The sequence below is a fragment of the Tachysurus vachellii genome, chromosome 22 (genome assembly GCF_030014155.1).
Source record: "Tachysurus vachellii isolate PV-2020 chromosome 22, HZAU_Pvac_v1, whole genome shotgun sequence".
NCBI classification, from domain to species: Eukaryota; Metazoa; Chordata; class Actinopteri; order Siluriformes; family Bagridae; genus Tachysurus; species Tachysurus vachellii.
The window spans coordinates 1-17,500 of NC_083481.1; the positions used below are offsets into that span (position 1 = coordinate 1).

General features: G+C 41.3%; 2 protein-coding genes across 2 annotated transcripts in view; both read right to left on the reverse strand.

Moving 5' to 3' along the window:
* Positions 1-7,324: 7,324 nt before the first annotated feature.
* On the reverse strand, positions 7,325-13,040 carry vps72a (vacuolar protein sorting 72 homolog a). The gene is made up of 6 exons (XM_060857975.1): positions 12,641-13,040; positions 12,397-12,549; positions 9,936-10,047; positions 9,149-9,325; positions 8,753-8,891; positions 7,325-7,792 (listed from the first exon to the last, which is right to left on the reverse strand). The coding sequence occupies exons 1-6, from the start codon at positions 12,755-12,757 to the stop codon at positions 7,426-7,428; spliced, it is 1,065 nt and encodes a 354-aa protein (XP_060713958.1). The 5' UTR covers positions 12,758-13,040; the 3' UTR covers positions 7,325-7,425.
* A 771-nt stretch (positions 13,041-13,811) lies between these two features.
* The window catches only part of sp1 (sp1 transcription factor), a 4,710-nt gene continuing 1,021 nt past the window's right edge, over positions 13,812-17,500 (reverse strand). Inside the window, exons 3-7 of the mRNA XM_060858269.1 lie at positions 15,419-16,598; positions 15,080-15,209; positions 14,736-14,929; positions 14,287-14,545; positions 13,812-14,193 (exon numbers count right to left, since the gene is read on the reverse strand). Coding sequence (XP_060714252.1) covers positions 14,301-14,545; positions 14,736-14,929; positions 15,080-15,209; positions 15,419-16,598 — 1,749 coding nt within the window. The 3' untranslated portion in view covers positions 13,812-14,193; positions 14,287-14,300. The remainder of the gene's footprint in view (positions 14,194-14,286; positions 14,546-14,735; positions 14,930-15,079; positions 15,210-15,418; positions 16,599-17,500) is intronic.

The following is a 17,500-nucleotide window of genomic DNA, read 5'->3' on the forward strand; positions in this document are numbered from 1 at the left end:
AATAAAAAATAAATAAATAAATGTAAACATACCTGAACTAAAAACCTTAAAACTTGCTGACATTGGAGATTGACCCACTCATTCCGGTGGCTCACCTCCCTTGTTATCTCAAAAACCCAGTGGGGTCTCAACCAAAACAAAGTTCTGACAGAGCGATAGCTGTGCAATAACATGCGTCGGCCCGTGCCTTTCCCTTGTCTCCCTATTCAAACCGCACAGGTTAAGACCCTGTGATGGGGGAGTCATTGTATACTTTCAAAAACCTAACCCTAACCCTAACCAACCCCAGCCTTAACCTTAACCTAACTCTATCCCCAATCCTAATCATAACCACAACTGGAATCCTAACCCTATCCCAACTATAATCAGAATCCCAACCCTATCCCTAAACCTAACCCTTGATTCCATCGCAATCCTATCCCAACCCCAGCCCTCACCTTCTTCCATTCTGCCCCTGAACTCAGTTAATATCAATTCAACATCAACCTGGGGAGGGGACTACGGGGCCCTAACGGGACATCACGATCCAGAAAAGGGAGGGGGGGAGCTCCTGTTGCATTTTAAACTCAAACAAGAGGTTTTTTGAAACCAAAATTCATAAACCTAACCTTGCCTGTGCCTCCCAGGAACTTAGCCCCCTCAAACATTTATCAATTGGCACATCCAAACAAACAAACAAAAATTACAACAAAAAGTCTATATTGGAAACAATAAGCAGCAGACTCAAATAGGCCAATTTTCCCCTTAAAATAAACTACTATTTAAAAAGGAAGATAAAATACTTTTACTTTGAAATCCAAAGGGGCTTTTCATTTGAAAAACAAAATGGCCGACCTCAGGGAACTGACCAATAAGAAAAGCCCATAATACCCGTTCCTTTTGGCGGGAAAATCAGAGCCACAGATGAAGCTGCTTCTTGATACCTCCCTCAGATATAACCAATCAGGTTGAAGCTTACATTCTGTCCAATCAACACACTTGTAGATACACCTTCTTTTAGTATAAAAAGGGCTTTATCACCCCAGAACCAGTTGAGAGTCCTCTGAAGAAGCACCATGTGGTGCGAAACGTTAGGACACAAAGTTTAAAGGAATTCCTTTTCAGGCGGCGGCTTTTTTCTGCCGGGCGAGTAATTTTCTTTTCTTTTCTTTTCTTTAAGCTTTTGCTGACAATTTTTTAGCTATTGGAATAATAAAGATTAAACTTCTTAAGTAGAAACGGAGGACAGCGAAGAAAGTGGAATATCTTTGACGGCGGAAATAGAAACAACTCAACGCACCAAGGAATAAAGCACATTTTCTTATCCAAGCCAGCTTGAGGGACTGAGACAAACTTTTTCTTTTTTCTCTCTCAAATACAACAAAAGGCCAAAAGGAGGTAGCTGTAAACCACAAAAACAGGCTTGTGGACGGTAAAAATCCAAGGGTAAGAGGAACGGAGGGCTGTTTCCTTTGTTCTCCTCCTCAATTGTTTTCTTTTGTGATGTTTGATTTATTGGTGTTTTAACCTCATTTTTTTTTTTTTTTTTTTGAAGATGCTAACCCTGCAGAATAGGTTTGCCTTCCTGGGATGTCCAGCTACAACTGGTAATGGGGACAATACACAGATGGATACACCACAAGATACCACTACTATTTGTATTTGACAAAACATTCACAAAAACATATTATAAACTCATACAGGCCACACACCACATGAACATAGTAGACACCTCTCTCAGTACCAATATTCTTCCATCAGGCATGCAGAAACAGGTTCAGAAATTGACACAATTCATAAAACCATCACCTACAGAACAAAGAAGACACAAACTTAATAACAACACAATACACTGGATGAAACAAATCATGCATATCTTACAGGAACACTACACACAAACAATCATTAGTTTAATGGAACACATTCAGGCATTTAAAGATCCAGAATGGACAGTGGCATTGAAATGGGCCAAAAAAAGATTTAAACACAAACTTACAGAAAATACAATAAAATATTGCTCTAGCACAATTCAAAATAAACAGTCTACTTTTGAAACAAAACAAGGGCCCATTTCATATGCCACTGCCCATAGAGCCAGCCCTCCACAGACAGTATCACATTCAACACATCAACACCCACCTTCATCTCCGGTACTTCCCACAGGTGACCCCACTCATGCATCCAAAAGGGAGATCCTGGTTACAGCGCAGGTACATCACAGACAGGTGAGCCCTGTACAGTCATTGAAATCCACCATCACAGTAGTTAAAAAAACAAATTCTCCATCTTCTTCTCTTTGTAGATCAGGGAGTACACCTGAGGAGAAAGATGACCACACTGGGGAAACCATGGCCAAGTCGCAAAGGATTAGGATGAGGGGACATGCAAATGGGAATTCATCCCAAACTGGAACCCGCTCTGAATCCTTTCCTCCTTCCCTTCTCCCTGCCCCTTCCTCTTCTTCTTTGCCTCTTCCTATCCCCCCTTCCTCCCAACTCCCCATAGTTCCCCCCCTTCCCCTGCCCTACTTCATCACATTCTACTTCCTTGATCCCCATCTCTTCTATGGCCATGGAAAACCCCAATGATTCGTCATCAGACTCCTCTGGTGAACACATCTTAGACAAAATTTCACACAGAAATACACCTTATAGACACATCAACACAGTTAAAAAGAGAACAGATTGGTCCATCACTATTCATCAACCGGTAGTATTCATAGGAGACTCAAATTTGAGCCGTATTCCCTCTATACCAGTTCCAAACCTACAGGTAGATAGCTTTCCAGGGGCTAAATTTTCACATCTTGCCAGTATTCTTAGTAAACTATCCACTCACCCACACACTCAGAAGGTTGTTTTAGCAGCCGGGCTCAATAATAGGGAACAGCACCCACAAAAAACGGCAATAAAACAGTTACAGGGTCTGTGGAGGGACGCTCGGAGAACGTTTCCAAATGCAACCATCTACACACCCATAATTCATTTCTCAGATTCTTTACCCATACAGGAGCAGCGGAATTTGGAGGCCATTAACAGGTGCATTCAGTCCCAGGGGAATCCACTCCTGGAGATTAACAATCTTCTTTTCCAGGTCGAGAGGGATCGGATCCACTGGACGAGAGGAACAGCTAAACGCATCTTTGAGTTTTGGCTGGACCAGTTAAACTTCTAAGGCAGGAGACATGTAGCAACATTCCATACTCTAATATTGTTAATTTATCTAAAACATTTCAGTTAACACAGGAGGAGAGACGGCTGTTGGAGAAAGGACTCACCTTTATTCCAACACCAGGGAAGCCAGACATTGGGGATCTCTGGAGGGACGTCCATGCACACAATAGATCAATAAAAATTTTGAATCATTTTGACTTTCAGACTAACTCTTCAATAGTTCCGTTTATAGGTAAATCTAGCTGGGAACCATCACTTTTAACATGCAATAAACACATCAAAAGGTTAGTAAAAAATAATTACAAAACAATAAATTCAAATCACCACATAGTCACTTCGGTTAACCTACCATCAAAACAAATAAAAGCAATATACTCACTTAAGTCCAACAAGGACATAGTCATTAAACCAGCAGATAAAGGTTCAGGTATTGTCATTATGGATAAGACACAGTATTTATTTGAAGCTAACAGACAGCTAAGGAATACAGATCACTACATACCACTAACACACTCACTCCAACTAGAAACCAAACTTAGAATACAGTCGATTGTTGGGGAATTACATCGGGAACGCTACATAAATAGCAAACAGAAAAATTACTTGATAGGTCCAGACACTTTCAGAGCCAGGTTATTCTATTTATTACCGAAAATACATACTCACCCAGACGCGTGGACAGTGCCTCACGAGATCCCTAGGGGGCGCCCCATAGTGTCCGATTGTGGCAGTGAATCTTACCGTTCGGCAGAATATGTAGATTACTTCCTCAATCCTATTTCACAAAAACACAATAGCTACCTCAAAGACACTTAAGATTTTGTTGACAAGGTAAAAACCATAAAACTGACAAACGGTAGCTTACTTTTTACCATAGACATCGACAGTCTATACACTAACATATCTACTAAATTAGGGCTTAGGGCATTTAAAAACCATCCAGACCCAGACAGACCGGACGAACACATATTACAGCTTTTGGAAATAAATTTAACCCGAAATGACTTCGAATTCAATGATCAAGTTTTTTTACAAATCCAAGGGACAGCCATGGGGAAAAAATTTGCACCAGCATATGCTAACATCTACATGGCAGAATGGGAAACATCAATGCTAGAGAAATGTAAGTACAAACCTCACATTTACTACAGGTATTTAGATGACATCTTTGGAGTTTGGGAACACGGGGAAGAGGAGTTTGAACAGTTTATCAAAAAAGCCAATACACATCATCCAAATATTACAGTTAAATACAAAACTGATCCACTTTCCATTGAATTTCTGGACACCACAGTATTTTTGGGTGAACCGTCATCACAATCGCTCAAAACAAAGGTATTTTTCAAAAAAACAGATACACATAGTTTGCTGCATAAGTCTAGTTTCCATCCAAAACACACTTTTAAAGGTTTAATCAAATCACAATTAATACGATTTCACCACATATGTACAGATGAACAGGATTTTCAGATGGCCACCCAAACATTATTCAAAGCCCTCAAGCCGAGAGGCTACAGCAAAAGATTTCTTAGATACATCAAAAGTGCAACAATCAAACAGTTAAAAGACAAGTCTCCTCGAACCCGGTTGCCGGACTCCAAGGGTGTCATCCCATTAATAACCACTTATTCCCAACACACACAAATACTAAATAGGAAAGTTAAAAACAATTTTCAAAAGGCCCAACAACACATAACAGAACTCAAAGAATTCAGAGTCATTTCGGGATACCGTAAAAACAAAAACTTGCAAGACATTTTGGTACGTTCCAGGTTCACTGCTACAAATCTCCAACGGCCGTCTCCTTGGGATCACTTCTATCAACCTGTTAAACACATGGGAGGTATATCCATTCACCCACAGCTTAACATCAACAGTAAGAATGCAGTATACTGCATCACATGCTCACAATGTAATAAAAAGTATATCGGTGAAACAAAAAACACAATTATAGAAAGACTTAAACAACATATATACACGATTACAAAACACAAATATAATAGGGAAATCATAAAACACTTTACAGAACACGGCATGCATAACATAAGAATTACAGCTTTGGAGGCTAACTTGGTCTGGTCTGACCAACAAAGGAAAGGGAAAGAGCGCCAGTGGATCCGAAGACTCAATACGTGGGTTCCCCTGGGACTCGATGAACTGGGTAAGTTGGCCACTTCTCCAACCAACTAGAAGTAAGGGCTGTCCCCCCTAGGGGGTCCTGGGGTCCCCTAACCAGGTGAAACACCACATCACTAAACAATAGCCTGAGGCGTTTTTTGCAACTGAAGTCAGGACTGGCCATCCCTATCAAAATTTTCAAATTATTTTTCAAATCGGATTGAGGTGGAGTGATTCTGATTTACAGATTGATGGCACTTGATTTTTGAAAGCACTTTTTCTAAAACAAGCACTTAAAAATGGACAGCACTTATGGCTATAGGCATGACCAGTCTTGACTTCCTTGTGAAGAGCGCCCCTTCCCACAAGCACTTACATCACAACCATTGTACACCCATATAGCTTCCTAATCCTAACCCCATCCCTGGCCCCAATCCCCAACATAACCTGAATCCAACCCTATCCTCAACCTTAACCTAACCCCATCCCCAATCCCACTCCTAACCTTAACCGGAATCCCAACCCCATCCCTAACCTAACCCCATCGCCAATCCTAACCAGAACCCTAACCTTAACCTAACCCCACTACCAATCCTAATCCTAACCGGAATCCCAACCCCAGCCCTAACCTTAACCTAACTCTATCCCCAATCCTAATCATAACCACAACTGGAATCCTAACCCTATCCCAACTATAATCAGAATCCCAACCCTATTCCTAAACCTAACCCTTGATTCCATCCCAACCCCAGCCCTCACCTTCTTCCATTCTGCCCCTGAACTCAGTTAATATCAATTCAACATCAACCTGGGGAGGGGACTACGGGGCCCTAACGGGACATCACGGTCTAGAAAAGGGAGGGGGGAGCTCTCTAACGCCAGGTTAGACTTTCAATGAATCACAGCGATGGAGCTGCTCTGCCACTCACGACACCCCGACTAAGAATCAGGTCATTTACCTTTCATTCATTTTTTTTTTCATGTATTTATCTACCTATTTATTCTTTTTATTGTACTCTTATTTTTCAAAGTACACCACATGGCATAATTGCCTATACTTTAACATGGAGGTCCATGGGATAACCGCCTTAGACACACTAGCTAATACATTGATACATCCATGCTTGATATGGATTTTTCATATCCCGATTAATAAATGCTTCTACATCTTCAGCAAGACAGGAGTTGACAGTGGACTTCAGCAAAATGAAGGAGAGAAACTACTAATTAGAAATTAGCATAGATAGCTTCATAAAGATTAAAAGTTTCTTTTTCTTTCTTAAATTTGTTCAGAAAAAGTCGTCATGTTGCAGAGAAACCACAAAGCACTGAAACAAGAGACTCCTTCAATAAATGTTAAATTCTAAAATCAAATGCTCACTTTTTTTTAAAAATATGTATACATGTAGTGTTCCAAATACACATCCCTTTTGAATGAGCTGTTGCTTTAATATACTGCCAATTTATTATGTGCATTAATATATTAATATTATTTATTTCACTGTCAGATCTGGTGTTGTAAAAAATTAACCCACAGCTTCTGATTAAAGAATTCAACCGAGCTAAGGTGTTAATATACTTTTCATTCATTCATTTTCTACCGCTTATCCGAACTACCTCGGGTCACGGGGAGCCTGTGCCCATCTCAGGCGTCATTGGGCATCAAGGCAGGATACACCCTGGACGGAGTGCCAACCCATCACAGGGCACACACACTCTCGTTCACTCACGCAATCACACGCTACGGACAATTTTCCAGAGATGCCAATCAACCTACCATGCATGTCTTTGGACCGGGGGAGGAAACCGGAGTACCCGGAGGGAACCCCCGAGGCACGGGGAGAACATGCAAACTCCACACACACAAGGCGGAGGCGGGAATCGAACCCCCAACCCTGGAGGTGTGAAGTGAACATGTTAACCACTAAGCCACCGTGACCCCCGTGTTAATATACTAAATAAAACAATTTGTACACCATATATAATGAAAATGCCAGGTAAGGAAAAGAGAATATAGCTGCTGAGATACAAACAAATACAGACAATAATGAAACTTGAGTGCATAATCATTTTTAATCTTTGTGAATACCAATAACAGTACAATGTGTGTGTCTTTTGTAGCTCCCTGTGTGTGCATGTGTGTTTAGACAGTCAGTCACTTTAGTCGCAGGCTTTTGGTGCCCCCCGATGGCTCAGCATGTGTGTGTGAAGGTGTGTGTGTTGTGTCATGAGGGAAGCCGTGTGCAGCGACATATTTACGATACGCTTCACGAATTATCCGGAAGGCGCGTGCATCAGCATATGGGATGTCGGTAACCGGGTCACGATACAGCGCAGGATTATGGGTAACAGGACATACTTCTTGAATGGGAAGGTCATGGCTGACACGGGCCAATGGAGGGAAAGCAGACTCAAAGGAATCATCATCACTGAAGGTGATGAAAGTACGCGAGCAAAGTGCCCCAGCCCCTGATGCTGCGGTACAAGAAGAGGAAGCTGATAGTGGCATGTCCTGATCCAGCCTATAGGAACAGAGTGAGTAATTACATCACAAATAACAAAATAACACAAGTGTATGTGTGTGTTCATGCAGATGCAAAATCACATCACTATATACCTATCAGTCATTTCATTAAAGTTCATTTCTGAAGTTCATGATAAAATAATGTTAACACCTCTAACATCATTTAATGAAAAATGTACAATGTGCTAACAGGAACATGTAGGAGCTTTGAAACCTGTCAGTAACAGGTAATTAATACCAATATCTATTTCTGGGCAAAGTTTCCTGTGAATTACGACATTGGAACAGTTTTAAATAAATAAACACATTAACGTTAAATACTAATTTACCCACACTGTAAACTCACTACACTCACTTCACATCTGAAATCTCACAAGGTTTTGTCTATGTAGTGATAAAGGATGAACTGAAAGGAGTTAAAAACAGTTTGTGATTTTGAGGTTTGTAAGAAAACATGACTATATTGTGTGTTATGTAAATACGCACAACAGGCTACATGATTTTCATTTTAATGTTTAGCTCATAAAGAGTTATTAGTTTGGAGACTGAAACAAAAGCAGTTGCTTGATGCAGAAAACCTTATGACAAAACAAGTAGTTGTTGAAAGATACTACAGATAAAACTTAATTAACATGCTAAGCTAATATGTCTGCAATGTTAATCTGTCAAGTTTTATCTGAAGAATCTTACACAACTATTTGCATTTTAAATGAGACATGGAGGTACACACTTAATTAACATGCTAAGCTAATATGTCTGCAGTGTTAGTCTAAGTGTGCACCTCAAGTTTCACATGTAAAATGTCCTCATTAAGCAGAAGACAACATTGACCACTTTGTTTAATTGTAATATTATTATTACACATTAGTATGAAACTCTTTATTTACGATCACTACACTTTCTACAGTTTGCAATGAAAAGTGTCTCTGTGTGTGTGTGTGTGTGTGCATGAGCGTACCCCTCAACATCCACGTTCTCGTCTTTGAGTGGTAGTTCAGACATCATCAGAACAGAGTGATAACGGATTGTCGGTCCCTCAAACCTCCTCTTCTTTTGCACCTGCTTTTTCTTATCAGCCTCCAGACGCTCATAATTCTCTAACACACACAAAAACAAGGAAGCTTGTCATGATGCAGAGAAGCCACAAAGCACTGACACTAGAGATTCCTTACATTAATGTTTAATAAATATTCTCCTCGTAAACTAAAATTAACATTTTGTTAAATCTGTCCACATGTAGTGTCTCCTACACAAGCCCCACCCCCCACCCCCAAATGATCTTCACTTCCCAACTTATATAAATATAAACCTTTCACTATGTCCATCGTGAGTGTGTATAATTTGGAGTGTGTACCCAGTGACTCCAGGTTGCTCTGTGCAGTTTGTTGAGCTTCTCTCAATAACTCATCCTGACTCAGTGGTTTGTCTCTATGGACTCTGCGGCGTCTCGGTGCTTCTTGTTGGCGCTCTTGCAGACGCTCAAAGGTCTTCCGAGTGTGCTCACTAGTAGACTTCCTCACTGACTTGCGCACTATAGAGAGGGACAAATTCATCACATTAACACCATGTGCCACATTCATCAAGTCCCATACACACAGATTTGTTCATAATTTGTTAATTGGAGCATTTAAACAATAACAATTTAAAATTCACAAATAAAAAATCAATTTCAGGAAAATTTGAGGATAAGACTACTGAACAGCTTGTGACTTTAGTTACACAAAGCTTTTAAGTTTTAATAACTTCATATTAATAACATTAACAAAATAAATTTTATACATGAAAAAATAAGAAAGAAAAACAAAATAAATATAAAAATTTAAATAAACACCAAAGACAAACTGATTAAGTCCTGCAAATAAAAATGTCTGTTGTAAGTCAGTTTAGTTTAGCAGCAGGACTAAGTGACTTATAAGTTATTATTTAAGCTGCAGTGTGTTAATGTTCCTTTGTGATCCTCTTGGTTTCATCAATCATCAGTGTAGAAGAGAGATTTTCAGTCTTTTCAGTGTTCTCCATAACTGTGATCTTTTTTCATTTACAAACATGGGAATTAAAATAACATTTACCCACAACGTTACTAAAAACATTAATAAATAAAGACAACTGTGTGTGTGTGTGTGCGCACACTCAGTACACACTTTCTCCAGTCTCCTGCAGCTCATGGGCTGAACGTTTTTCTGCTTTTGGTTTCTCTGCCTTTGGTTCCTCAGATGGATGTTTAACCCTGGGCTTCATTACTTTTATCGGCTCCTAACAGACAGAGAGAGACACACACACACACTTTTTACTTGCCACCTTTTATTAGTCTACAAACATCAACCAACTCTATGCAATCTGTGAAGCTGACTTCTAACTGACGTTATAATTTCTTAAATTAATAAAAAAATGTGCTTAATATATAAAAGATCATTGAATAACTACAGTTTCACCCATAACACTTATATCTGTATCAAGCTGTCACTGCAGAACACATCACATTCTCAATACCTAACAAGTGTAACACTCTGTAGGGTTTAGTGAATATGTGGTGTGTGTCTCACTGTAGGGTTTAGTGAATATGTGGTGTGTGTCTCACTCTGTAGGGTTTAGTGAATATGTGGTGTGTGTCTCACTCTGTGGGCTTTAGTGAATATGTGGTGTGTCTCACTCTGTAGGGTTTAGTGAGTATGTGGTGTGTGTCTCACTCTGTAGGGTTTAGTGAATACGTGGTGTGTGTCTCACTCTGTAGGGTTTAGTGAATACGTGGTGTGCGTCTCACTGTAGGCTTTAGTGAATATGTGGTGTGTCTCACTCTGTAGGGTTTAGTGAATACGTGGTGTGTGTCTCACTCTGTAGGGTTTAGTGAATACGTGGTGTGTGTCTCACTCTGTAGGCTTTAGTGAATACGTGGTGTGTGTCTCACTCTGTAGGGTTTAGTGAATATGTGGTGTGTGTCTCACTCTGTAGGGTTTAGTGAATATGTGGTGTGTGTCTCACTCTGTGGGCTTTAGTGAATATGTGGTGTGTCTCACTCTGTAGGGTTTAGTGTATACGTGGTGTGTGTCTCACTCTGTAGGGTTTAGTGAATACGTGGTGTGTGTCTCACTCTGTAGGGTTTAGTGAATACGTGGTGTGCGTCTCACTCTGTAGGCTTTAGTGAATATGTGGTGTGTCTCACTCTGTAGGCTTTAGTGAATACATGATGTGTGTCTCACTCTGTAGGGTTTAGTGAATACGTGGTGTGTCTCACTCTGTAGGGTTTAGTGAATATGTGGTGTGTGTCTCACTCTGTAGGGTTTAGTGAATACGTGGTGTGTGTCTCACTGTAGGGTTTAGTGAATATGTGGTGTGTGTCTCACTCTGTAGGGTTTAGTGAATACGTGGTGTGTGTCTCACTGTAGGGTTTAGTGAATACGTGGTGTGTCTCACTCTGTAGGCTTTAGTGAATATGTGGTGTGTGTCTCACTCTGTGGGCTTTAGTGAATATGTGGTGTGTCTCACTCTGTAGGGTTTAGTGAGTATGTGGTGTGTGTCTCACTCTGTAGGCTTTAGTGAATACATGATGTGTGTCTCACTCTGTAGGGTTTAGTGAATACGTGGTGTGCGTCTCACTGTAGGCTTTAGTGAATATGTGGTGTGTCTCACTCTGTAGGGTTTAGTGAATACGTGGTGTGTGTCTCACTCTGTAGGGTTTAGTGAATACGTGGTGTGTGTCTCACTCTGTAGGCTTTAGTGAATACGTGGTGTGTGTCTCACTCTGTAGGGTTTAGTGAATACATGGTGTGTGTCTCACTCTGTAGGGTTTAGTGAATACGTGGTGTGCGTCTCACTGTAGGCTTTAGTGAATATGTGGTGTGTCTCACTCTGTAGGGTTTAGTGAATACGCGGTGTGTGTCTCACTCTGTAGGGTTTAGTGAATACGTGGTGTGTGTCTCACTCTGTAGGCTTTAGTGAATACGTGGTGTGTGTCTCACTCTGTAGGGTTTAGTGAATATGTGGTGTGTCTCACTCTGTAGGCTTTAGTGAATACGTGGTGTGTGTCTCACTGTAGGGTTTAGTGAATACGTGGTGTGTGTGTCTCTCTGTAGGGTTTAGTGAATATGTGGTGTGTGTCTCACTCTGTAGGGTTTAGTGAATATGTGGTGTGTGTCTCACTGTAGGGTTTAGTGAATACGTGGTGTGTGTCTCACTGTAGGGTTTAGTGAATACGTGGTGTGCGTCTCACTCTGTAGGCTTTAGTGAATATGTGGTGTGTCTCACTCTGTAGGCTTTAGTGAATACGTGGTGTGTGTCTCACTGTAGGGTTTAGTGAATACGTGGTGTGTGTGTCTCTCTGTAGGGTTTAGTGAATATGTGGTGTGTGTCTCACTCTGTAGGGTTTAGTGAATATGTGGTGTGTGTCTCACTGTAGGGTTTAGTGAATACGTGGTGTGTGTCTCACTGTAGGGTTTAGTGAATACGTGGTGTGCGTCTCACTCTGTAGGCTTTAGTGAATATGTGGTGTGTCTCACTCTGTAGGCTTTAGTGAATACGTGGTGTGTGTGTCTCTCTGTAGGGTTTAGTGAATACGTGGTGTGTGTGTCTCTCTGTAGGGTTTAGTGAATATGTGGTGTGTCTCACTCTGTAGGCTTTAGTGAGGATGCGGCTTCGTCTGCGTGGTGTCTCCTCTTCTTGTTCACTATCTGGTTCGTCTCCTTCATCCAGATCAAAGTCACTGTCCACTTCATCCTCAGTGTCTGAATGGTCACCATGGTATTCATCATCACCAGACTCCTGTGTGCGCACACGCACAGATCACCAGGGATATTAGTAGTAAATCATTACGGTAAACGATGAAAGACGAGAGAGAATGAATGAAACTCACATCATTAAATCCTCCATAGGTGGTTTTATAGAACTCGTCTTCTTCCTCCGCTTCCAGGATTTTGGCCATTCGGTTCCCGGCGGTGCTCCTCTGCTCCCTGCTGTGCGCTAAACTCATCTTTACACCCGAGTTTAATCTCCGCTAATATATAAATATATAATAATAACCAATATTATGGTGTATTAACAAGAAGCCTCCGGGGTAAAGCTAAGCTAACTGGCTAACGAACACAAACACGAATGAAGTCCCTGCTGCAAATCGAATTTCCCACAGAAGTCATCCAACACAAGCGATCATTAAAAATGACTTTTATAAAATGATTTTAAGAAAAGAAATGAAGAAACTCCACAAACAACAACAAACCCGTCCTAAATGGGTGGCTTGTTTACTTCCGGAGTAAAAGATAAAAGACTGGCGCCACCATGTGACCGGAAACGACTTTTATTATCTTGAATTTCTGCTGAACAGATGATGGGTCACAGTTTAGAACCAACAGCACGGATCTGTTGTGGAGAATCTTCTCTCAGCACACTGTGGCCAGGTAACATCAACTAATCAACAACCCCTTAAACACAAGACTCAATTTAAATATTGTCTCCTTTAATGTCATAAATGACCATTTTCTAACAGCTACTTCCTGAATGATAATGCATCATGGCATGCATAAGTTATTTCTCACTAGTCTCATGAACATCAGATCGGTCACAAGATCTGAGTTTAATAGAATATCTTGAGGTTGTAGTAGGATGGGAGATTTGCAGCAGTGTGTGTGATGTGATCATCTGTACATGGACCTGTACACGTTCAATATCTTCAACATCTTGTGATCCGTACCACAAATAATTACTGTATGGTGCTCTTTGGTCCTAAATAAGAGGTCCATTAGTGTATCAAAGGTCCCCCATTTGGGGGAAAAAACCCACCTTAATTGTGTAAAATGTCAGTTCACTATAAAGAATATATGACTACAGGTGGTTCAGTACTGGACCTTCAGAAGGATCATTGTTTCTCTCTAATGTTACGTTAAATTGAAGAAGAAAAAAACTCCAGTGTTGCATGTAACATAAAATCAGTGCTGTTATAAATTCTGAAGTGGTTAATAAACAAAAATTGGAACTCATGTAAAATTGTGTTAAAACAAGTGTGTAAACATACACAAGAAGTGCAGTAATTGATTCACCAACCTTTAATTACAGAAAGATGATTTATTGAGAATACACGATAGAGTGTGTATCAGTGTGTGTTCAGTTCATGTCCCCCCCCCACACACACACACTCACACTCACACACACACCTCATGCTAGTTAATCAATTTGATATAAAACATTATGAGATGTGTATGAATCATACACAACACAATGGCACAGAGTTTAGAAAAATATAATTTATATACAAAAAAAAAAGCAATAAAGTGTTTAAATTATTCACTCTGACAATGTTGTGACATCATAATGGCTTAATGAGGACTAAATGATGGCTAAATGTCTACTTAATGGCTTGGGGTTGTATTTAAAAAAGAAAAACATACAGTTGTATATCTCAGCCATCAGCACCTACGAGAGACAAACAGGGTTAAGGGTAAATAACAGGGCAAAAGAATTATAAGAAAATAATGTTAAATTACAATAATAACAGTGACGTCTCACCTGGTTAGTGGCAGTTAGAAGCCATTAGTGTTGAGGTTATTGGGATGAATGTCTCCCACTTGCACCACATTGATGCCACTGCTCGCTAACTGGGCCATGCCATCAGGTGACAGCGTCTCCATGGTAATGAGCGTCTGGTCCGGGCCACTGTCAGAGGTTCCCATTGGCTTCTTCTTCGTGTGAGTACGGATGTGTTTGGACAGATGATCACTTCGCATAAAACGCTTCGGGCACTCTGGACATGAAAACTTCTTTTCCCCTACACAGAAAGAAATTCATTTAAATGTGTGTGTGTGTGTGTGTGTGTGTGTGACCTAACATCAAGCTGGGGAGCATCATCAGCTACCCACTACGTGCTACACCGCCCACATTGGAATTTTAGCTTAATTCACACTCTCACTGTGACTCTGACTTTGAATCAGGTCCTGCACATGTGGGCATGTACGTACCAGTGTGTGTGCGTCTGTGTCTCTGCAGCTCATCGGAGCGGGTGAAGCGTTTTCCACAGTGAGCCCATGTGCACACAAACGGCCGCTCGCCCGAGTGCCAGCGCAGGTGTGCCCGCAAGTGAGACGTCTTCCCATAAACCTTCCCACAGCCTGTGATGTGGCAGATGTGCTGTTTCTTCTTACTGGGGTCAGTGCTGCATGCGCACGAAAGACAACATCTCAATATTCCATACAGACAATATCAATATGAGGACTTAAAACAAGGTCACTAGGTACACAGCCACCAGATGAACAGAACATGGATGGGGTGTATTTAATGAGAGAGAGAATGTGTGTGTGGTTACCGCCCGTCTCCATCTTTGCAGTATGGACACGTGCATGCTTCTCTGCGGGAGCGGCGACTCGACGGAGCCATGTCTAAACTTTGATCCAACACGGTGTCGTCCATGACATCTCCTCCAGCTCCCTGATCACCTACACACACACACACACACAATATTACTAAAACAAATAGTGGTAATAAACATGATGATACACTCTGACAGATTCTCAATTACATTTAGCAATAAGAGCATGAATTAAATCTAACCCAATCCTTGACATTTTCTAAGGTTTCACTGGTATGTCAGGATCACGTACACGTTTCAGTTAGACATGATGATGATGATAATGATGCTGCTGACCTGATGTGTTGATGGTGATCGGAACTTCCTGTAGTTGATGCATCTGCACTCCGGCATTGTTCAGGTTAATGGTGCCAGACTGTGTGAGTGCAGGAATTGATGTCATAGAAGGAAGTGATGCCACAGTAATCTGAGCTCCAGCAGGACTCTGCAGCTGAAGGGTCTGCCAGCTGACTTGTCCGTTTGGCCCCACCGTCCTCAGCAGGATTGGCCCGTTATTGATCGACTGGATCTGCAGGTTCTGCAGGCCATCTTGTGGAAGTGTGTGTGCAGTGAACACATGACCTGCAGGAATGGCTCCTGATTGGACAGTAGGTAAAGTGGACGTTCCCTGAAATAGCTGCTGAGGTTGGATGAGGATCTGCTGTGTCTCTCTGCAGTCAGACTGGACGGAGAGTCCTGCTGTAACGTTCTGGACTGTGCTGGCAGTCACAACACTGTTTGTAGCTGAAACACCTTCTGTGTACAAACTGGGAGTATGTGTACTGCTAACATCTGAGCTGGACACTGCTGTTATTGCTGTCTGTTGGCTTTGGACAAGCTGCTGATTTATTCCATTAGACACGTCATCACTTTTCACTGTACTGGCTCCTGTGCTAACAGGAAGTAGAGTGATGTTATTGAGCGCTAAAGGCATATTAATAAATGGCGTCTGATTGGTCAGAACTGAGTTTCCCAATGTGAGGTTATGGAAAGGAATCACTCCAGGAACGGTGAGGATGTTTCCACTTCCTGCAGTCTGATTGGTTACTGTGGTAATGAGAGGTTGGCTCCCATTGGCTGATGAAACAAGCTGTATCTGTCCTGTTCCAGAAGCATCATGGGAGGTCTGAGTGAACTGGAGCTGCTGTCCGTCCACAGTGTGAAACTGAGGAATAACCTGGTACTGAATATTGGGTAAGACCCCAGACAGTGCTGTAAGGACCTGCTGACCCTGTAACGCTGTAGGAGACAAAACAAACTGCTGCTGCTCCATCTCGCTGCCGCCCAGCTTCTGAGACAAGGCTTTATCACAGCCAGTGTTAACCTGAGGAATGATCTGAGGGATAATCTGCCAACCATTAGCATTCTGAGACATCTGAGCAGAGTTTACAATCTGAGCTGCTTCCTGTGCGTCATTTTCATCTATTCGACTGCAAGTGGCAGCCAATAGGGCTAAAGGAGATGGCTGCTGGGTTTCCTGTAGAGAAAAAAAAGGGAAGAATGTTCTAGGTAAATAAATAGTGTGAGTGTGATAGTACCTGAAAAACACCTAACAAACACACACTTTGTAAAAGCATTTCCTGATAGATGACAAGTGATGGGTACTAAAGGTGTTTAATGGAAACAGGTGAAGTACAGCAGGTTGTCACATACATGTTGTACTTTATGGCTAGGACACTGTGTTGTTTTATATAGCACCATTAACCTGGAGAAATGTTTCATTGACTGCGTCAGCTACATATAGTTAGGGTTAGGGACAATATAAATGACAATAAAAACTCCATGACTTGAGGTGAAAGACACAACGACAGATTTGTCCTGATGGAGCGTCTGTTGGAGGAAAACGAACTTTCATTTTATAGATTCCTATAATTGTTATTGATGTAGGCAAAGTCACATTGTAGTAACTAATGATAGACTTGGTCTCAGTGGTGTAAAAGGTTTGTGGGTTGTTTACATTTATAGACTCTTATACAGAGAGACTTACAAAAGTGCTTTATCATCTCCATCCTTGTCTACAGACGGGTCAGTGAGTAATAATGAGGCAGTCAGAGAGAAAATGGACACTTTACAGTACAGATTATATTTAGCCCACAGAACTCTGTGATATGATGCTAATGCTAATCAGTGCAGCTTTAAAAAAACAACACATATTTAAAGAAGTGTTACAGTAATGAACTGCAGCATTTATGACGGTGTGTGTGTACAAAACACCAAATTCACTGCCTTACAAAAAAAGGCATCTAATTTCTACCCTTTTCCACCTGCATCACAGACACATCCCTGTCAATCATGCGGTCTGACACGCCCACATACCCCTCAGCAGATAGGAAGTGAGAATGTACAGAGTTTACATCTAATTAAAAGTCAGGTTATTGA

What these genes read in the sequence shown, in the direction of transcription:
- vps72a (XM_060857975.1), bottom strand. Translation starts at nt 12,757, where the DNA reads ATGAGTTTAGCGCACAGCAGGGAGCAGAGGAGCACCGCCGGGAACCGA. An exon ending in CCTATGGAGGATTTAATGAT is followed by an intron (nt 12,550 to 12,640) that starts GTGAGTTTCATT and finishes GTGCGCACACAG; the next exon opens with GAGTCTGGTGATGATGAATA. An exon ending in GCTGCAGGAGACTGGAGAAA is followed by an intron (nt 9,326 to 9,935) that starts GTGTGTACTGAG and finishes CCCTCTCTATAG; the next exon opens with TGCGCAAGTCAGTGAGGAAG.